At 43.6% G+C, this 23,182-nt stretch overlaps 1 protein-coding gene across 1 annotated transcript in view; it reads left to right on the top strand.

The window, feature by feature from the left end:
* LOC311104279 (KN motif and ankyrin repeat domain-containing protein 2-like) overlaps nt 1-19,635 on the top strand; it is a 32,373-nt gene extending 12,738 nt beyond the window's left edge. The window contains exons 2-13 of the mRNA XM_084146069.1: nt 297-408; nt 9,497-9,566; nt 10,003-11,436; nt 11,769-11,981; nt 12,080-12,194; nt 12,314-13,090; nt 13,222-13,309; nt 14,418-14,637; nt 14,978-15,120; nt 15,504-15,704; nt 17,192-17,290; nt 17,406-19,635. Coding sequence (XP_084002195.1) covers nt 9,527-9,566; nt 10,003-11,436; nt 11,769-11,981; nt 12,080-12,194; nt 12,314-13,090; nt 13,222-13,309; nt 14,418-14,637; nt 14,978-15,120; nt 15,504-15,704; nt 17,192-17,290; nt 17,406-17,462 — 3,387 coding nt within the window. The 5' untranslated portion in view covers nt 297-408; nt 9,497-9,526 and the 3' untranslated portion in view covers nt 17,463-19,635. The remainder of the gene's footprint in view (nt 1-296; nt 409-9,496; nt 9,567-10,002; nt 11,437-11,768; nt 11,982-12,079; nt 12,195-12,313; nt 13,091-13,221; nt 13,310-14,417; nt 14,638-14,977; nt 15,121-15,503; nt 15,705-17,191; nt 17,291-17,405) is intronic.
* Nucleotides 19,636-23,182: the final 3,547 nt, after the last annotated feature.

Raw genomic sequence — 23,182 nt, 5'->3', positions numbered from 1 at the left:
CATGTGAGGAGCTGTCACTCTAAGGTGGTGGAATGTGTTTCTGAGGTTGGTTTTCCAACGCAGACCTGGGTGGTTTAGTGTTACAGTAACCAGTCCTTGGTAACCTGCCTAAACATTGGCTAATCCCTGTTTTGTAAGAGAAGCCTGTTTGTAGCCCTCTGGAGAGGCTGTGATGGACCAGTTAGAGTATTTTCTGTTTTCTGATCTCTATCTCAGTAGGACTATGAAATGGATGTTAAGATTTCTTAATATAAATGTTAATATCTTCCCATTCTTTTCCTCCATGCTGTGCTCAGGTGCTGGCCGTGAGAAAGAGGGGAGAGAAGAAAAAGAGGAGAGAAGAGAAGCCAGAGTGAGGAGATTGGGGAGGAAGAGGAGAGACCATCGTTGCAGCACTCTGAGCAGCTGGTAAGGAGCAGAAAATAAATCCCTCTTTTCCTAATTCATAAACCATTCCCATTCCCAACCTTGTGCAGAATAGCAATCACACAAAAGGTTGCTATTTAAGACGTGGGTGGAAAATTCCATAAAGATTTTCTCTGGGTAGTGGGAACCAAGGTATTTCTTACTTTGCTCTAAGCAAAGCTTAATCCCTTGTCGTGGCAATAAAAAGGAGGTGAAACAGTGAATAAAGACAATGTGTTGGACATACAGTCAGGTCCAAAATAATTGACACCCTTGATAAAAAGGAACAAAAAAGACTGTATAAATACTGAGCGATATTGTATGCTCCAAAAAATTGGGAAATTATATTATTTTATACTAATACAATTGCTCAGAGAAAAATATTTTGTTTAATTTTCTAAAAAAGATAGGGGTCAAAATGATTGGCACCCCTGTTTTCAATACCTTTCAATACCTCACCTTGCAAGGATAGCGACACTGAGTTGTTAAAAATAATATGAGTTGGAGAACACATTGGGAGGGATCTTAGGCCATTCCTTCATACAGAATCCTTCCAGATCCTTGATATTCTTCGTCTGGGCTTATGGACTGCCCTCTTCAATTCAAACCACAGGTTTTCAATGGGGTTCAAGTCAAATCAAATCAAATCAAATTTTATTGGTCACATGCGCCGAATAGAACAGGTGCAAACATTACAGTGAAATGCTTACTTACAGCCCTTAACCAACAGTGCATTTATTTTTAACAAAGAAAGTAAAAATAAAACAACAACAAAAAAAGTAAAATAAAATAACAGTAGGGAGGCTATATATACAGGGGGGTACCAGTGCAGAGTCAATGTGCGGGGGCACCGGCTAGTTGAGGTAGTTGAAGTAATATGTACATGTGGGTAGAGTTAAAGTGACTATGCATAAATAATTAACAGAGTAGCAGCAGCGTAAAAAGGATGGGGTGGGGGGGCAGTGCAAATAGTCCGGGTAGCCATGATTAGCTGTTCAGGAGTCTTATGGCTTGGGGGTAGAAGCTGTTGAGAAGTCTTTTGGACCTAGACTTGGCACTCCGGTACCGCTTGCCGTGCGGTAGCAGAGAGAACAGTCTATGACTAGGGTGGCTGGAGTCTTTGACAATTTTGAGGGCCTTCCTCTGACACCGCCTGGTATAGAGGTCCTGGATGGCAGGAAGCTTGGCCCCAGTGATGTACTGGGCCGTACGCACTACCCTCTGTAGTGCCTTGCAGTCGGAGGCCAAGCAGTTGCCATACCAGGCGGTGATGCAACCAGTCAGGATGCTCTCGATGGTGCAGCTGTAGAATTTTTTGAGGATCTGAGGACCCATGCCAAATCTTTTCAGTCTCCTGAGGGGGAATAGGCTTTGTCGTGTCCTCTTCACGACTGTCTTGGTGTGTTTGGACCATGATAGTTCGTTGGTGATGTGGACACCAAGGAACTTGAAGCTCTCAACCTGTTCCACTACAGCCCCGTCGATGAGAATGGGGTCGTGCTCAGTCCTCTTTTTTTTCCTATAGTCCACAATCATCTCCTTTGTCTTGGTCACGTTGAGGGAGAGGTTGTTGTCCTGGCACCACACGGCCAGGTCTCTGACCTCCTCCCTATAGGCTGTCTCATCGTTGTCGGTGATCAGGCCTACCACTGTTGTGTCGTCGGCAAACTTAATGATGGTGTTGGAGTCGTGCCTGGCCATGCAGTCATGGGTGAACAGAGAGTACAGGAGGGGACTGAGCACGCACCCCTGAGGGGCCCCCGTGTTGAGGATCAGTGTGGCAGATGTGTTGTTACCTACCCTTACCACCTGGGGGCGGCCCGTCAGGAAGTCCAGGATCCAGTTGCAGAGGGAGGTGTTTAGTCCCAGGATCCTTAGCTTAGTGATGAGCTTAGAGGGCACTATGGTGTTGAATGCTGAGCTGTAGTCAATGAATAGCATTCTCACGTAGGTGTTCCTCTTGTCCAGGTGGGAAAGGGCAGTGTGGAGTGCAATAGAGATTGCATCATCTGTGGATCTGTTGGGGCGGTATGCAAATTGGAGTGGGTCTAGGGTTTCTGGGATAATGCTGTTGATGTGAGCCATGACCAGCCTTTCAAAGCACTTCATGGCTACAGACGTCAGTGCTACGGGTCGGTAGTCATTTAGGCAGGTTATCTTAGAGTCCTTGGGCACGGGGACTATGGTGGTCTGCTTGAAACATGTTGGTATTACAGACTCAGTCAGGGACATGTTGAAAATGTCAGTGAAGACACTTGCCAGTTGGTCAGCACATGCTCGGAGTACACGTCCTGGTAATCCGTCTGGCCCTGCGGCCTTGTGAATGTTGACCTGCTTAAAAGTCTTACTCACATCGGCTACGGAGAGCGTGATCACATAGTCATCCGGAACAGCTGGTGCTCTCATGCATGCTTCAGTGTTGCTTGCCTCGAAGCGAGCATAGAAGTGGTTTAGCTCGTCTGGTAGGCTTGTGTCACTGGGCAGCTCGCGGCTGTGCTTCCCTTTGTAGTCTGTAATCGTTTTCAAGCCCTGCCACATCCGACGAGCGTCAGAGCCAGTGTAGTACGATTCAATCTTAGTCCTGTATTGACTCTTTGCCTGTTTGATGGTTCATCGGAGGGTCCTAGTACTGGGTAAAATTAATAATGCCATTGACCTTAACAAGAGCCCCAGGACCAGTGGAAGAAAAATAGCCACATAACATCAAAGATCCATCACCATATTTTACAGTAGGTATGGGGTTATTTTCTGCATATGCATATTTCTTTAGATGTAAAACCCACCACTGGTGTGCATGGCTAAAGAGCTCTATTTTCATGTCATCTGACCATAGCACCGGTTCCAATCCAAGTTTAGCAAACTCCAGGCGTTTACTTTTGTTGCATGACATGAAAATAGAGCTCTTTGACCACTGTTGAAAATATATAGCTAATTAAAATCATACATTGAAATCATACATCTTTATAAAAGTGTGTCTTCAGCAGGGATTTAAAAAGAAGCACAGAATCTGCAAGCCTGATCTTCTCTGGAAGGCCATTCCAAAGTCTAGGGGCCCCAATGGCAAATGCCCGGTCTCCTTTCGTTTTCAACCTAGACTTTGGAAAGGCCAACAGTGCCTGCCAGAGGATCTTAGGCTGCGTCCTGGCTCGCAGGGAGATAAAATATCTGAGATTGTCGTTATAATACGGTTGTTAGCAACATGAAATGTGAAAATCGTTGTGGAAATCTGATGCATCTCAAGTCGACTACAGAACCCACAATGCAATGCTCTCTCTATGGGCTGGCTAGCTACCGAGCTAGGTAGCTCGGTAGCTAGCTAGCCACCCTTGCCGGCATTGGCAGAAAGCGAAAATTGTCAGACGTACAACATCTCATGTCAGCAAGACACTTGTAAAGGGTAGCTACGCTAGCTTGGTCACTTGGTCTGATAGGTAAATAAAGCTTTGTGTCATCTGCATAGCAGTGAAACTGAATGTTATTATTACGGATTATGTCACCAAAGGGAAGCATGTACAGGGAAAAAAGGATGGGGCCCAGAATTGACCCCTGAGTGACACCATAGTGAATAGGTGCTAGGGATGATACTGAATCACCCATGCTCACTGAGAAACATCTGCCTCATAGATATGACCTGAAATAGGCGAGGGCAAAGCCGGAAATTACCCCCACCTATCCAGCTGGGATGTTATGATCAATAGTATCAAACTCGGCACTGAGATCCAAAATAACTTTACCCAGTACCAGGACATTTTGGCCACAAAACTGGTTGCCTCTGCCAGGAGGCAGAAACTTGGCCGCAAGTTGATCTTCCAGCAAAACAATAACCCCAAGCACACATCAAAAGCCACAAAGAAATGGTTAATTGACCACAAAGTCAGTCTCCGGACTTGAACCCCATTGAAAACCTGTGGTTTGAATTGAAGAGGGCAATCCATAAGAGCAGATAAAGGATCTGGAAAAAGTAGTTATGGAAGAAGGGTCTAAGATCCCTCCCAATGTGTTCTCCGATCTCATAAAACGTTTTAGAAAAAGACTCAGTGCCATTATCCTCGCAAGGTGAGGTATTGAAAGCAATTGAAAACGGGGGTGCCAATAATTTTTGAACCCTCTCTTTCTCTGAGCAATTGTATTAATATAAAATATCATTTTTCCCAAAAAACATCTGCATACAATATAACTCAGTATTTGTATTATTCATTTTATACAGTCTTTTTTGCTCATCTTTATCACCTGACTGAAGTTGAAGGACTAGCCCTGAGAGTTTTCTCCCAGAACTAAACCTACTGTATCTTACCTACTTACCTACTCCTCTGATCACAAAGATTTGTGTATGTGTTGTAAGAAGTGTGGTATGTAGTTTTGATACAGGTGAGGCACTTCTGTAGCTTTTATTGAGGGACTGTGTAATAACAATGTAGCGGTATATTAGCACATTCTGAAACAGCTTCGGTGTATCAATGTTGCAACAAGTCACAATGATTAAAAGTAGCAAAGCAGCAATCACGTAGCCACACTGGCATCCAACAGGACATCAGGAGTCTCAGAGACATCTTATTTTGTGCTTGAAGGATCTGAGTTTTTCTCCCCTTGATTTCTAATCTTAATAGTCGGAGTGGGGACCCTGGAGGCGGGCAATGTTAACTTCCGCTGGTCTGGAATGTGGGGAGGAGGGGAGGGGGCATCAGTCTGGGGCAACGCATTCCTCCTGGAGGAGGTTAAGGTCTGGGTCTGGGAGTGTATCACTGAAGAATGGTTGGTTGGCTGTGCTGGTGCTGCTGAGGAGGAGTGGGGGGTACACTGGATTCTGTTCAATATCATCTCAATGGAACACTGTTTACAGCCAAGAGAGAGAGGGAGTTAGATACTACTGCACTGTTGGAGCTAGGAACACAAGTATTTCGCTACATCCGCAATAACATCTGCTAAATATGTGTATGTGACCAATACAATTTGATTTGATTAGATTTTTTGAGTAAGGTCACCCACATACATGGTGGAGCAAACAGACACGGCAGACACACACTTACGGGTGGGCACAGACGCTCACACACACACGCATATGTGCACACACACACAAACACCCAATGAGGCACTGTTGTACAGTCGTGGTCAAAGGTTTTGAGAATGACACAAGTATTGGTTTTCACAAAGTTTGCTGCTTCAGTGTTTTTAGATATTTTTGTCAGATGTTACTATGGTATACTGAAGTATAATTACAAGCATTCCATAAGTGTCAAAGGCTTTTATTGACAATTACATTAAGTTTATGCAAAGAGTCAATATTTGCAGTGTTGACCCTTCTTTTTCAAGACCTCTGCAATCCGCCCTGGCATGCTGTCAATTAACCTCTGGGCCACATCCTGACTGATGGCAGCCCATTCTTGCATAATCAATGCTTGGAGTTTGTCAGAATTTGTGGGTTTTTGTTTGTCCACCCGCCTCTTGAGGATCGACCACAAGTTCTCAATGGGATTACGGTCTGGGGAGTTTCCTGGCCATGGACCCAAAATGTCGATGTTTTGTTCCCCGAGCCACTTAGTTATCACTTTTGCCTTATGGCAAGGTGCTCCATCATGCTGGAAAAGGCATTGTTCGTCACCAAACTGCTCTTGGATGGTTGGGAGAAGTTGCTCTCAGAGGATGTGTTGGTACCATTCTTTATTCATGGCTGTGTTCTTAGGCAAAATTGTGAGTGAGCTCACTCCTTTGGCTGAGAAGCAACCCCACACATAAATGGTCTCAGGATGCTTTACTGTTGGCATGACACAGGACTGATGGTAGCGCTCACCTTCTCTTCTCCGGACAAGCTTTTTTCCAGATGCCCCAAACAATCGGAAAGGGGATTCATCAGAGAAAATGACTTTACCCCAGTCCTCAGCAGTCCAATCCCTGTACCTTTTGCAGAATATCAGTCTGTCCCTGATGTTTTTCCTGGAAAGAAGTGGCTTCCTCGCTGCCCTTCTTGACACCAGGCCATCCTCCAAATGTCTTCGCCTCACTCTGTGTTCAGATGCACTCACACCTGCCTTCTGCCATTCCTGAGCAAGCTCTGCACTGGTGGTGCCCCGATCCCGCAGCTGAATCAACTTTAGGAGATGCTTGCTGGATTTTCTTGGGCGCCCTGAAGCCTTCTTCACAACAATTGAACCTCTCTCCTTGAAGTTCTTGATAATCTGATAAATGGTTGATTTAGGTGCAAACTTAGTAGCAGCAATATCCTTGCCTGTGAAGCCCTTTTTGTGCAAAGCAATGATGACGGCACTTGTTTCCTTGCAGGTAACCATGGTTAACAGAGGAAGAACAATGATTTCAAGCAACACCCTCCTTTTAAAGCTTCCAGTCTGTTATTCTAACTCAATCAGCATGACAGAGTGATCTCCAGCCTTGTCCTTGTCAACACTCTCACCTGTGTTAACGAGAGAATCACTGACATGATGTCAGCTGGTCCTTTTGTGGCAGGGCTGAAATGCAGTGGAAATGTTTTTGGGGGATTAAGTTCATTTTCATGGCAAAGAGGGACTTTGCAATTAATTGCAATTAATCTGATCACTCTTCATAACATTCTGGAGTATATGCAAATCGCCATCATAAAAACTGAGGCAGCAGACTTTGTGAAAATTAATATTTGTGTCATTCTCAAAACTTTTGACCACGACTGTAGAGGCAGATGCAGAAGGTTTGGGGGAGGGGAGGAATTGGAGCACCAGGCAAAGCATTAAATAGAGAGAGGAGAGAGCGGCTCGTAACAGAGTACGTGTTCACTTGATGTGAGTAGGAAAAGAAAGGAATATTAAACAAAATTGAGAGTTAGGATGAGAAGGAGAAAGAGAGAGAGAAGGAGCGTGTAGAGAGGAGAGGACAGTTTTGGCCGTCGTCGTTGCTGAGGGCTGGGATGTTTGTCACGCTGTGTATCTAAACTGAACATTCTAATTCTATCTCATCAACTGTCCCCTTGTCAACCAGACCTCCACCTTCCTGTTATTTCTCACAGACACACACACACACACACCACCTTCCTGTTCTTTCTCACAGACACACACAGACATCTGACACACTCACATTCCATATTTCAGATACGCTCACATAAGCATTTATTCTGTACTCATACCAGGCAATTCACATTACACAATACACCTAAGAAGGCATTTGATTTGTTGCAACTACTTTGATACTAACACTACATGTCCTGCCATCATTTTGCAGAGGTCACGTTTGATCTTATCAAAGTTTCTTTGATCATATGTGTGTGTGGGGGGGGTTGTGTAGGCACGTGTGCATATCTGTGTGTGTGTGTGTGTTTACATGGGCGTGCATGTCTGTGTGTGTGGCCATATCAGTGTGAGAAAGACAGAGATAGGGAGAGCTACAGTATACAGAGATATTCAGGCTTCAAAAATACCAAGTCAATTTAGTCAATGTTTCCAAGTGCCCTACTTTCCCTGAAATGGGCAAGAGCATTAACAGGCACTGACGAGAGTCATGAGATTAGAGAGAGGGAGAGGACGAGTGAGGGGAGAGACAGAAATTGAAATGAGCAGAGAGAGACTCATTTCCTGCTGATGGAACAGAACAGAAAACTGGGCATGAACTAAGACGAACTAAGTATGCCCTGAGAACAAAATCAATTCAGGTCCAAACTTTTGATGTCTATTTTACAGATTCAGCTGGTGAAGCTCCAGTGGCTAAACAGTACATCCCCAGTTCCCACAAATGAATGACCTAGAAAGTTAATATTTAGCGGCCGGGGAGACACACAGAATCAGAGACCCCGTCGTTGTGGGCAGTATGTCATCGCTGGCAGCATGTCACTTTCTGCTTGCCACAAGTGGACAGAAACAGCAAAGTGTGTCTGACAAATGGCTTGGTCATCACTATTAACTTCCAGTACTGCTAGTACGCCAATAGCAAGATATCTAGTAGGCTAACAGCAAGAAAATTCACAACAACATGAAATATGCATTGGATTTCTCAGTGTCGATCCCAATGTGCATTTGGTCATTGTTTTGATTGTGTTTAATGTGATGAATGTACTATCCTGTGTTGCGTGTATGGGAGCAAGAGGAGAGGGAAGGGGGGAGACCGTGGTCAGCTGAAATCTCTTTATCATCAGCTGACGAGTACAGGGGGAGAGAAAGAATGAAAGAGGAGGGAGGGAGAGACAGAGAGAGGGAACAGAGAGGGGGAAATAAATGGAAAAAGAGTGGGAGAGAAAGAAAGGGCGAGAGTGTAAGTAAACCCTAAATCGAGAACCTCTGTTAGTGTTCACAAATGATTCCTAATAAGGCTGTAACTGGCAGCCTCCAACGTCTCTCTCCTGGAATAAGCTGCCAGGAAACTTTCCCCTTCTAACTCTTCTCCTCAGAATATTAGAACCAGAAACAAATAAAATATGTACTATCAAGCAGAAAGAAACACTGAAAACAAGCAGACAGAAAAGCAGAGAAATGGCAAATTGATTGAGGCTAAATATATCAAACAGAGAGATTCTTAGGGACATAAACAAGATGTTAGATATAGCCAAACCACCATATGGCCATCCTACAGTATGACCAATTAAACTCTCAGGCCATCCCAACAAAGAAGCAGTATATTGACCAATACAAACCCAGCTTATACTCTCCACCCCCATGAGAAAGAGAGACTCTTCAACTACAAGGGTTATCATTGTGGCCCTACACTTAGAAAAAAGGGTTCCAAAAGTGTTGTTCAGCTGTCCCCATAGGAGAACCCTTTTTGGTTCCAGGTAGAATCCTTTTCGGTTCCAGGTATAACCCTTTTGGATTCCATGTAGAACCCTCTATAGAAAGGATTCCACCTGGAATGAAAAGGGTTCTACCTGTAGCCAAAAAGGGTTATTCAAAGGGTTTCCCTATGGGGACAGCCGAAGAACCCTTTAAGGTTCTAGATATGACCTTTTTTTCAAAGAGTGTACTCACTGGCCTTTCCCCTGTTGGTGTATCTATGGAATCCCCCCCTTTGTGTTTACGGTATTGGCAACCATCTTGTAGTGTGCTTCATTAGGAGTAGTTCTTCTGACTGTGTTGTGGAAGTGTTTGATAGGTTTGTTTTAATGTGTCTTTCTCTCCCCCAGGTGAGGTTTTGTGGGTAAACGTGTGACATCATGGCTCAGGTGCTGCACATGGACCCCAGCTTCCCAGGAGGTATGGTCCTAACATTACTCTTTCTATTTCTTAACATCATAATACTGAATCATCTCCCACAAACTATCATGTGAGTGGATAATCCATTTCTCATGTAGGGACTCTTTCCCAGACACAGATTAAGACTAAAAAGTCATTTCAACTGAGATTCTCCATTGGGCATACTTTTTAGTCCAGGATTTAACTTAATCGGCCTTGGCCTAAAGTGTTTAACATCCAAAATAACTTAGATCAACCTAAGGACTTTAGATATCTTAAATCCATCAAGGACTGGCTATAACCTACTACTAGATGTATCATACTTTGTGGACCTACTATTAGAGTACATACCCAAACACTCAGTATCCCTGAGAGATAATGCTATTTTCTGAAGTCTGAGTCCAAGATTAGACGGCAGATTTCCGCTTGTTTTAACTCTATTTCCTGTTGCCTGCAGGGAAGCTTACCCCATCCGCTCCCCCCTCCCTGCACGGGAAGGAGCAGGAGGCGCCCTACTCTGTGGAGACCCCCTACGGCTACCGTCTGGACCTGGACTTCCTCAAGTATGTCAACGACATTGAGAAGGGCAACACCATCAAGAAGGTGCCCGTCCAGCGCCGGCCCCGCTACGGGTCTCTCCCCCGGGGGTACGGCTACACAGGCTCCTGGTGGACCTCCACAGAGTCCCTGTGCTCCAACACCAGCCAGGACAGCCGGCAATCATCCTTCTCCTACTGCGCCCCAGGCTACCACCCACATAGCTCCCACTCCCAGAGGCCCAGCTTCAGCACAGCCCGGGTGGAGAAGACCCTGCTGGACGCCCGCAGGAAGTTGGAGGAAGAGAAAGAAGGCGCCCCCAGGAGGTTCTCCAGCACACTGGGTAGCATGCACAACAGCATGGCCGGATCCACCACCTCCCTGAGCAGCGCCCACAGCTACAACCGCACCCATGGAGGAGGAACGGGCTCCTTCACCCCCATGAGCTCAGGCCTCTCCACACCCGTGTCGCCCACCCCGGCCCACCTGCAGCATGTGAGAGAGCAGATGGCGGTGGCTCTCAGGAAGATCCGAGAGCTGGAGGAGCAGGTGAAGACCATCCCCGTGCTCCAGGTGAAGATTTCTGTGCTGCAGGAGGAGAAGAGACAGCTAAGTGTCCAGCTGAAGAGCCAGAAGTTCCTGGGACACACCCTGGGCTTCGGCAGAGTGGGCCGGCCCCGAGGGGAGCTATACATTGACATCCCAGAGGAGGAGGTGAGCTCTGGAGCTGGAGCCACCACCAGGGCTGCTGGAGGGCCTCTGTCCCCCACCACCCCCACCACCCCTGAGGGCTCCAGGCCGCAGGCAGACTCAGGCTGTGAGATCGAGGACACAGTGATCGTGGGTGGAGCTCGGCCGGCTGGGCGGAGGGAAGTGCGTACCATTGGGGTTGGACCAGAGGAGGCGAGGGGCAGCCGGCAGGTGGATGTGGGCGTTGGGGTGCAGGAGCAGGACCTGGGGCTGGTGCCGGAGACAGAGGCCCTGAAGAGCCAGGTGGGCCAGCTGGAGGGCCAGCTGAAGAGGATGATCCAGGAGGTGCAGGCAGCTCAGAGGGAGAGGCAGGCTCAGGCAGCTCAGGCCCCTCAGGCAAACCACTCGGTCAGGGCTACCAGTCTTAGCTGGCAGGAGCAGCAGGGAAGCAGCCTGCAGACGGTAGTCAGCTTTACCCAGCAGCCCTATCACCGGGCGCAGAGGACTGTGGGAATCCAGGTGTACACGCTGGAGCAACCAGCCACTGTGGTGGGGGTGGGCACGTTGCTCCGAGCAGAGGGGTGCAGCTCCCCCTCCCTCCCTCCAGGTGGTACAGTCCTGGAGGGAACTCACAGAGGACATGCACAGGCCCTGGGCCCAGAGGGTAGGTCTGACTTCAGTGATAAGTTACAAGTGATATCAAATTAAATTAAGTAGGTTTAAATGGGGCGGCAGGTAGTCTAGTGGTTAAAAGCGTTGGGCCAGTAACCGAAAGGTCACTGGTACGAATCCTTGACACGACTAGGTAAAAACTCTGTCTGTGCCCTTGAGCAAGGCAGTTAACCCTAATTGCTCATGTAAGTCGCTCTGGATAAGAGTGTCTTCTAAATGTAAAAATGTTTTCTATAACAATAAGTTGTTTGGTTGAAAAACCATGAGTTTTCTTTGATTGTTGATCCCTTCCATCTTTTGTCCTCTTCATTTCCATTCCTCCAGATGCACCTGTTGAGCTGCCCATCGCCATCTCATCCAAACAGGTCCGAGAGGTCCTAAGAAGTGAGCTGTCCACCTCAGTGCCTGTCACTAATCCTGCCATCGCCATTGATACCATTGGTAATCAGATGGCTTTACTGCATCTGAAGGAAGGAGAGACACCCCAGCACACTGCCATAAACACAGTCCAGTCTCAAGAAGACCCATCAAAGCCAGGTAACTATGGACCATTAGTACAACTCCTTACCTTAACCCTCCCGATAACTGTCCCTGACATAACATAACATTGTGGCAACATTGGGTGTCCTCTCCAGCTGCAGCAGCCTCTCCCCAGACCGCCCTGAGGTCCATTATGAAACATAAGGCAGAGGTAGAACATGGCTCTCCATCCACCAAGAAGAACCTGCAGTTCATTGGAGTCAATGGAGGGTATGTGTGTTGTTGATAGTGTATGACATTGTTTATGTGTAACAGTGTATTCATGTTACACTACAGAGATTGTGAGTTGATGTGTGTGATAGATGAGTTCCCCCTGTCCTGTCCTGCAGGTATGAGTCCACCTCCTCAGACGACAGTAGCAGTGAGAGTTCAGAGGAGAGTGATGCCAGTGAATACCATGAGACCACAGATAAACTACCAGCAGCAGCAGCAGAGGGTGCAGCAGGACAGCACCAGCAAGCAGCAGCAGTCCCAGTCTCCTCCACAAAGGTAGAGCAGGCCACCCCGCTCCCAGCCACTACCATCCAACCACCAGCCTGCAAACCTGCCTCTGAGCAGAGCACCAGCCAATCAGCAGCCATAAGCATAGGACTACAGCATGTAACCACCTTATCACCAGCCTTGAACACTGCCATGCAGCAATGTGCCTCTCAGCCACCAGACTCTGACTCTGCCCCCACTGAGAGTACCTACCCATCTCCAGCCAATGACTGTGTCCGTCAGGAGAGTATTGTCCAATCATCGGTCCCAGACCCCATCCCTCAGGAGAGTACCTCCATAAATACAAGCACTGAACCCACTACACCTAAGCAGTGCACCGTCCAATCAGCACCTACTTGTTCTGCACCCCCCAAGCCCCCCAGATGCCAACCAGAAGCCACTAACCCGGAAGTAAAGCAGGGTGTCACCCAATCAAGTACCACTGATGTCACCGTTCAACTATATGCCATCAAATCACAAACTACTGACCTCGCCCCTCAGCATGGGGCTACCGAATCCTCAGCCACTGAACAAAGCTCCCAGCAGAGGATAATCCAATCATCAGCCTCGACGCCAGCACCTGAAAACGCCCCAAATGCTACTTCATTAGCCAATCAAGAAACCAGGTAAACCAGCATAACCATTTAAAAACCAATATCTGTAGATTTGTCATTCCATCAGTGATCTCATGTGCAGTATGATATTGTGTTTGTATGTGTGTGCTTGAATTTGCTGTGTTTTCTTTCATCTCTGTCAGACTGGAGTTGAGTGAGAGCCTGATGGCATCTCTCCATGCCCTGCAGAAAGCCCTGGGTGAACCAAATGCTTTCAGCCAGCAAGGAGCGGTATGCTATTCTCTTTTACTCTGCCCACCATGCCAGTTTAGATTACTTAATCTGTGACTAGCCATTTCATATAGTCACTTTCTACATGATTGTGTTCATGTAACCGACAGGGATTTGAACAAAACTGGGTTATCCCATTAAGCTAAAGCTGTTAGGCCTACATTCATACAGTACCAGTCAGAAGTTTGGACACACCTATTCATTCAAGGGTTTTTCTTTATTTTTTACTATTTTCTACATTGTAGAATAATAGTGAAGACATCAAAACTATGAAATAACACATATGGAATCATGTAGTAACCAAAAAAGTGTTAAACAAATCAAAATCTATTTTAGATTTTAGATTCTTCAAAGTAGCCACCCTTTGCCTTGATGACAACTTTGCACACTCTTGGCATTCTCTCAACCAGCTTCACCTGGAATGCTTTTCCAACAGTCTTGAAGGAGTTCCCACATATGCTGAGCACTTGTTGGCTGCTTTTCCTTCACTCTGCGGTCCAACTGATCCCAAACCATCTCAATTGGGTTGAGGTCGGGTGATTGTGGAGGCCAGGTCATCTGATGCAGCACTCCATCACTCTCCTTCTTGGTCAAATAGCCCTTACACAGCCTGGATGTGTGTTGGGTCATTGTCCTGTTGAAAAGGAAATGATAGTCCCACTAAGCGCAAACCAGATGGGATGGCGTATCGCTGCAGAATGCTGTGGTAGCCATGTTGGATAACTTTTAACAAGTCACACCTGTTAATTGAAATGCATTCCAGGTGAATACCTCATGAAGCTGGTTGAGAGAATGCCAAGATTGTGCAAAGCTGTCATCAAGGCAAATGGTGGCTACTTTGAAGAATCTCAAATATATAATATATTTTGATTTGTTTAACACTTTTTTGGTTACTACATGATTCCATATGTGTTATTTCATAGTTTTGATGTCTTCACTATTATTATACAATGTAGAAAATAGTAAAAATAAAGAAAAACCCTGGAATGAGTAGGTGTGTCCAAACTTTTGACTGGTACTGTAAGTGTATCATAAACAGTGTGAGTTAGTCATTGACCAGTCCTGTCTGGTTGTTAGTCTGAGACCAGTCTGTGTTTTCCCTCCCCAGAGGACAGCCTACACCACAGTGCTCCAGGAGTGGCTGCGTGTGTCCTGTCACAAGGCAGCTGACACTGCCGCTGTCAGGGCCTATATGGACTCCTTCTCCTCCGTCTCCCCACAGCTGCTGAAGTTTGTGGTCAATATGGCCGACGGCAACGGCAACACGGCCCTGCACTACACCGTCTCCCACTCCAACTTCCCTGTGGTCAAGCTGCTGCTGGACACTGGTGAGTGACTGGGGATGTGAGTGTTTACAGACAGGGAATGGTGGTTTGAATGGTGGGCAAGTAAGTGTTTGGTTTGTTTGTACAGTACATTGATCAGCACTGTATGAATGTATATAGCCACAGGGCCATAGATACATTTGACTGTATGTATAACCTTTATGTACTGCATGACTGTTTGTGGAATGGTTTAGGAATATCATTCCCATAATAAATGTGTCCTGCTCTCTCTCTCTCTCTCTCTCTCTCTCTCTCTCTCTCTCTCTCTCTCTCTCTCTCTCTCTCTCTCTCTCTCTCTCTCTCTCTCTTTCTCTCTCTCTCTCTCTCTCTCTCTCCCTGTCAGGCCTGTGCAACTCTGACAAGCAGAACAAGGCAGGCTACACAGCCATCATGCTGACAGCTCTGGCTGCCTTCCACTCTGACAGTGACCTTCACACCGTCCTGCAGCTGCTGCGAACAGGGGACGTGAATGCCAAAGCCAGCCAGGTACACTATGCCCCCTGCTGGACAGCAGGCCTCCCTGCACACAGCCAAGCTCAGGCAAACCAATGACGTCCCTCCCAAGCCCCTGACAAAATGGCTATTTGAGCTACTTCAGTTAGATAGCTCATTTGCATGTATGTTGTTGATAGCTCCACATTGTATCAATGTTTTGATGGAATGAAAATTCACAATTGGTTATGTTGGGCCAGGACATGTCTTTTTTTTAACATCCAATGGTTTTGTCATTTTGTGTAAGAAAAGCTGACTGGGTGTTCGGCCAGCTCTTATAACGACTGCCTGGAGTTTTTCCAGGTCAGAAGGTCACATGGTCAGGAGATTGGTAAAACTCGTGGCCCTCCTAACAGGTAACTGTTGTGTGTTGTTAGGCGGGACAGACGGCGTTGATGTTGGCGGTGAGTCACGGGCGAGGGGACATGGTACGGGCGCTGCTCTCCTGCGGGGCACAGGTCAACATCCGCGACGACGACGGCTCCACGGCGCTCATGTGTGCCTGCGAGCACGGCCACGTCGACATCGTTCGTCAGCTGCTGTCTGTGCCAGGCTGTGATGTCACCCTCACTGATAACGTAAGTCAACAAATCTACTCCCAAGCTTCTAGGATTTTACATAGCATTTTATTTGGTTGTTTTCCCACCCCGTTTTCCCTACTCCCTGTCTAACAGTATCTGTGAGTCTGTCTCCCATGTCTAACAGTATCTGTGAGTCTGTCTCCCATGTCTATACAGTGTCCGTGAGTCTGTCTCCCATGTCTATACAGTGTCTGTGAGTCTGTCTCCTATGTCTATACAGTGTCTGTGAGTCTGTCTCCCATGTCTATACTGTGTCTGTGAGTCTGTCTCCCATGTCTATACAGTATCTGTGAGTCTGTCTCCCATGTCTATACAGTATCTGTGAGTCTGTCTCCCATGTCTAACAGTGTCTGTGAGTCTGTCTCCCATGTCTATACAGTGTCTGTGAGTCTGTCTCCCATGTCTATACAGTATCTGTGAGTCTGTCTCCCATGTCTATACAGTGTCTGTGAGTCTGTCTCTCATGTCTATACAGTATCTGTGAGTCTGTCTCCCATGTCTATACAGTGTCTGTGAGTCTGTCTCCCATGTCTATACAGTATCTGTGAGTCTGTCTCCCATGTCTATACAGTATCTGTGAGTCTGTCTCCCATGTCTATACAGTGTCTGTGAGTCTGTCTCCCATGTCTATACAGTGTCTGTGAGTCTGTCTCCCATGTCTATACAGTATCTGTGAGTCTGTCTCCCATGTCTATACAGTGTCTGTGAGTCTGTCTCCCATGTCTATACAGTATCTGTGAGTCTGTCTCCCATGTCTATACAGTGTCTGTGAGTCTGTCTCCCATGTCTATACAGTGTCTGTGAGTCTGTCTCCCATGTCTATACAGTATCTGTGAGTCTGTCTCCCATGTCTATACAGTGTCTGTGAGTCTGTCTCCCATGTCTATACAGTATCTGTGAGTCTGTCTCCCATGTCTATACAGTGTCTGTGAGTCTGTCTCCCATGTCTATACAGTATCTGTGAGTCTGTCTCCCATGTCTATACAGTGTCTGTGAGTCTGTCTCCCATGTCTATACAGTATCTGTGAGTCTGTCTCCCATGTCTATACAGTGTCTGTGAGTCTGTCTCCCATGTCTATACAGTATCTGTGAGTCTGTCTCCCATGTCTATACAGTGTCTGTGAGTCTGTCTCCCATGTCTATACAGTATCTGTGAGTCTGTCTCCCATGTCTATACAGTGTCTGTGAGTCTGTCTCCCATGTCTATACAGTGTCTGTGAGTCTGTCTCCCATGTCTATACAGTGTCTGTGAGTCTGTCTCCCATGTCTATACAGTGTCTTTGACGGTTTGTTTTTACTTTCTCCTCTGTCTTTGTCTCTCTGCACTCTCTAATTTGCTCTCTCTCTGTGGTGCAGCTCCGTGAACCAGTTCCCAACCCTGTCTCTCATCCCTCCCTCAGCCTGAAATACTTTATCTTGCCTTTCTCACTCTCTCTCTCTTTGGCAACCAACCTCTGGTTATTATCGATCTCTCTCTCCACTAGGATGGCAGTTCAGCCCTGTCCATAGCCCTTGAGGCCAGTCAGAATGACATCGCTGTGCTTCTCTACGCTCACCTCAACTTCGCCAAGCCTCCTTCCCCTGTAAGTGTTGTCAAACAGAGAATTTCTGTACACATTTGATCAAAAACAAACACACAACACACACTCACGTGTGGGTGCATCAGGTGATGATTTACAATATTGTTTTACCCTCAAGGTATCACCAAAGTCTTCTCTTTTGGGATCCTCTCCCCCCTCTGGTGAAACAAAGTGACCACACTGTTAGATACTTTTGGCGAATTTAGCAGCACCGCTTCAACCAGCTCCTCAGCCATTCCACCACAAGTGTTGATATCTGTGTATATGTGTGTGTTCGTGTGTGTGTGTGTGTGAGTCTGTCTGTGTGTATTTGTGTGTGAGAGAGTGATTGTAATGTTCTCTCTGTATGTACTGTATGTGCACATGTCGGCATGAAACCCAGCACTTGTCACAATCCTAATGCATCTTTTCTTGAAACAAAAAGGAATTCATTGTGATGCTATACTCACATATAGTTCTTTACGCACAAGAGTCAGTTTTTTTTCTTAGTGTTGGTTGAAATCAATCTCAGATAATATTCACATGACAGAATAAGCAATTCCCATTGTAAAGCTCAATACACAAACCCAACTCAGCAATAAACCCACTTCCATTCATTTTGTGTATTTTATTGCCACTAGATAAGCAAGAGTGTATTACTTTACCGTAGTTCATTATTGTAGCTTATTTTTTGTTCATATGCATTTGTTACTTATTACTGTACAAGCAATATATGTCATTCTATATATCATTGATAATCGATCAGTTGCAGTGACACAGTAGGAATATGTTGTCTCATCACAATCATTTATGAAATGCCAAAAGTCCCCCATATCACTGTAAAATGATTAATTCACCCATATCATTCTAAAACTACAAAATCACCCATTTCATTCTAAAATACACTTATCTCTCTGAAGTGTCCTTTATCAATTGTATCAGTCAGCTGATTGGTGCTAAAACTATTCTGATACAGGACTCCAGTTTAATTCAGTACTATAGATCAAGATTTCTACACAACCTTTATTTACGCTAGAGTATTTTTGATAGTGTCTTTTTATTCAATTCAAATTTCTGTAGTTTTCACATAGATAACGGTATGGATCTCAACACTGTTAACAGATAACGGTATGGATCTCAACACTCTTAACAGATGACCGACTTGACACACAACATTGATACATTAGACGTCAGACACCTAGCTGTGACTAGGCCTACAGCACCCTTATCAGGATACTGTTGTTTTAAATTATGGTCATACTGGCTAACTTCCAACCAGATTTTAGTAATGTGTTAACAGTTAACAATTTGTTCCGAATTGTTATCCAAAGATGTTTCCCTCATAACAACTTGTTTGTTACACTGTATGTTGTGGTGATCATTTTGAGTGTAAAGATAGTAATATGTATTGACCAGACAGATAATTCTGAACAAAAAATTTGGTAACAGCAACATTATCGTTGAGGTCAATAACAGTTGTAATGTTTATGAGAAGGTAACTATAAATGGTAGCTACTCTAACTATCCAATAAAGGTACTACATTTCTGAAATGAAAGATTGTTTATTTTCTTGAATAAAGGTTTTATGAGTGGTTTTACTGAGGGAAGGAATGACGTGGGGTGGTTAGGTACTGACTAGGGTGTGTACGGTGGTAGGCAAGGAGAAAATGCCTGTTCAGTGGTCACCCTTTTTGGATTGGTTGGTAACTAGAAAGTGACAGAATGGACTATGGATCTGATGAAGAATTTGCATTGTAATATAGGTATATCAAAATGATAATACTATATGACATTATTCTACAGTAGTAGTGATGCATAAAATGATGTAACATTTTTGTGAAGTCCAGAATATAAAAATACACTGAGTATACCAAACAATAGGGAAAGCTTCTTAATATTGAGTTGCCTCACCCTCTGAATGGCACACATACACAATACATGTATCAATTGTCTCAAGGCTTGAAAATCCTTCTTGAACCTGTCTCCTCCCCTTCATCTACACTGATTGAAGTGGATTTAACAAGTGACATCAATAAGGGCTCAGAGCTTTCAGCTGGATTCACCTGGTCAGTCTATGTCATGGAAAGAGCAGGTGTTCTTAATGTTTTGTATACTCATTGGTGTCTCAATTTGTATTTCTCTTTTTACATCAATTCCCCCCCCACCTTTAATATAGGATTTTCTGAGAAATTGGATTTTATAACGTTTTATATTTGTTTAACTTTCTTTTTTATACATTTATATTTGTATTACTTGTTCACAACTATAGGTTTACCTACTTATTTTTTTGCCTTATGTAAAATGCTCCGTTTGTATTTTTCGCCATTTGGTTTTATGGGTTTTTGGAAAAATAATAATAAATAAGCCTTGATCGTAAATCATCTCTGTGTGTGTTTCTAGTAACAGCAGAAACTGGACCAATTTCTCTGATTAGGCTTTCTTGAATCTTCAATACATTGTGGATGATACTGTAATTATAATACATTCCAAGACAATGTTCCTCTGCCCTTACGTAGGCTATTAGCCTAATCAGTGAAACTAATCATCATAATCATAATAATAAAAGCTGGCTATTAGTCTACAGTCGTGGTCAAAAGTTTTGAGAATGACACAAATACTAATTTTCACAAACGTATTGTCGGATATTATTCATTCTAATCAGACAGGTTTTTTACATGGAAGATACATTGGAGATAATATAAGGCAAGTATTGGAAACAATAGAACATTATGGAAAATCTGAGAAACCAGGCCTGCTATTCATAGCAGACTTCGAAAAGGCATTTGATAAAGTACGACTGGGGTTTATATATAAATGCCTGGAGCATTTACATTTCGGTGAATCTCTTATAAAATGGGTCAAAATCATGTTTAGTAACCCTAGGTGTAAATTAGTAAATAATGGCTATTTCTCCGAAAAGTTTTAAACTGTCAAGAGGAGTGAAACAAGGTTGCCCACTATCAGCATATCTATTTATTGTGGCCATCGAGATGTTAGCTATTAAAATCAGATCCAACAATAATATCAGGGGATTAGAAATCCAGGGTTTAAAAACAAAGGTGTCATTGTACGCTGATGATTCATGTTTTCTTTTAAATCCACAACTAGAATCGCTCCACAGCCTCATAGAGGATCTAGATACATTTTCTAACCTCTCTGGATTACAACCAAATTATGACAAATTTACTATATTACGTATTGGATCAATAAAAAATACAATTTTTACATTGCCATGTAGTTTACCAATAAAATGGTCTGATGGTGATGTGGATATACTCGGAATACATATCCCAAAGGAAATAAATGATCTCACTTCAATAAATTATGATAGAAAGTTAGCAAAAATAGATAAGATCTTGCTACCATGGAAAGGTGGGTGCCTGTCAATTTGTGGAAAAATCACCCTGATTAACTCTTTAGTATTATCCCAGTTTACCTATTTGCTTATGGTCTTGCCTACGCCTAGCGAACAGTTTTTTAAATTATATGAGAAAAAAATATTCCATTTTATTTGGAACGGCAAGCCAGACAAAATTAAACGGGCCTATTTATATAATGAATATGAATTCGGAGGACAGAAATTATTAAATATTAAAGCATTAGACCTATCACTAAAAGCTTCAGTCATACAAAAGTTATACTTAAATCCGAACTGGTTCACTAGCAAATTAGTAAGATGGTTTCACCCAATGTTCAAGAATGGCCTTTTTCCCTTTATTCAGATTACAACCACTCACTTTCAGTTATTTGAAAAGGAAATCATCTCCCAGATATCACTATTTCTAAAACAAGCCATAGAAAGTTGGTTGCAATTTCAATTTAATCCTCCAGAAACGACAGAACAAATAATGCAACAAATAGTGGTTAAACTCAAATATACTAATTGACAAAAAAACTTTTTTTTTTGACAAATCTTTTTAAAAAAATTATAATCTTTGTAAATGATATCATCGGTAGGACTGGTGGAGTTATGTCGCACATGCAGCTAACAAAAACATATGGAAATGTCTGCTCTACCCAAAATTACAACCAAATAATTGCAGCCTTACCGCAAAAATGGAAGAGGAAAGTGGAAGGAGGAGAAAGTAAGGAACTTGTCTGTCGGCCTTGCATTAAAGAACATAATTGGTTAAGGAAAACTGTGATAAATACAAAAGTATATCAGTTTGATTTAAGGACCAAAGGATTGACAGCCGTCCCATATAGATTGCAAAATAGTTGGGAAGAGATTTTTGACGTACCGATCCCATGGCATAGTGTTTATGAACTGATACGCAAAACGACACTGGATTCAAAACTTAGAATCTTTCAATTTAAATTATTATATAAAATTCTTGCTACCAATAGAATGTTATTTATATGGGGGATACAATCTTCCCAGCTCTGCAGATTTTGCTGCGAAGAGACAGAATCATTAGATCATTTGTTTTGGTACTGTCCATTTGTAGCTTGTTTTTGGACACAGGTCCAGGAATGGCTAAAGGATTGCAATATTTACCTGGAGCTAACCCTGCAGATGGCACTACTGGGTGATCTGAAAAGTCATAGTCAATCGATCAATAACATAATAATACTATTAGCAAAAAGGTTTATTTTCAATTTACAATCTGTAGAAACAATGAGAATAGAAAGGTTCAGAACTTTTGTAAGACATCACAGTACAGTTGAAATACATATGGCAAATAGAAATCCTATATGGATGGTGTTAAAAGATAGATGGGAGGTGTTGAATGGGATTGAAGGATGGGACTAATAACAACTAACAACAAACAATAACAAGATAACTAATAATGTAGGCACACTGTGTCCATAATAAGTGTATGGGTTGTAGGTTGGGAGCTTTTGTGAAGGAGCACAGTTAGAAAGATATGGCATATAGAAGCAAACCGGATGCACATCATGAAAATGATCGGAGAGGTTGAGACTAGAAGAAGTTCAGGAGAAAGAACAAACAAAATGTAATTATTGTAAAATTGACTGTGTCCATAAAATGTAGATAGTGGGTATGGGCTGGAAGTAGAGGCCTAGGCGTTGTTGTTCACTAGTTTACTCCAAGTGGGGAAAGGGTGGCGGGGTAGGAAAGTAATAAAGGGGAATATATATATATTTTTAAAGGATATGTATGTGTATGTATGTATGTATGTATGTGGGTGTGTATGTGTGTATATGTATATGTATATGTATATGTGTATGTATGTGTGTATGTGTATGTGTATATATATATATATATATATATATATATATATATATATATATATATATATATATATGTATGTATGTATATATATATATATATATATATATATATATATATATATATATATATATGTATGTATGTGTGTGTATATATATATGTGTATATATATAAAATAAAAATAAACATGGGGGATTGGAAGTGATGCAGACAATTACATTGATGGAAGTTACAATCTATCTGCAATATTAAGCTGATCTACCCCCAAAAAAAAATAAAGAAATAACAATTTAAAAAAATAGTCTGCTGCCTCAGTTTTGATGATGGCAATTTGCATATACTCCAGAATGTCATGAAGAGTGATCAGATGAATTGCAATTAATTGCAAAGTCCCTCTTTGCTATGAAAATGAACTTAATCCCCAAAAAATATTTACACTGCATTTCAGCCCTGCCACAAAAGGACCAGCTGCCATCATGTCAGTGATTCTCTCGTTAACACAGGTGAGAGTGTTGACGAGGACAAGGCTGGAGATCACTCTGTCATGCTGATTGAGTTAGAATAACAGACTGGAAGCTTTAAAAGGAGGGTGGTGCTTGAAATCATTGTTCTTCCTCTGTTAACCATGGTTACCTGCAAGGAAACAAGTGCCGTCATCATTGCTTTGCACAAAAAGTGCTTCACAGGCAAGGATATTGCTGCTAGTAAGATTGCACCGAAAT

This window comes from Coregonus lavaretus (assembly GCF_964263955.1).
Source record: "Coregonus lavaretus genome assembly, chromosome: 28".
Taxonomy (NCBI): domain Eukaryota; kingdom Metazoa; phylum Chordata; class Actinopteri; order Salmoniformes; family Salmonidae; genus Coregonus; species Coregonus lavaretus.
Note: the sequence above shows the minus strand (reverse complement) of the source record. Positions and strands in the feature narration are given on the sequence as shown.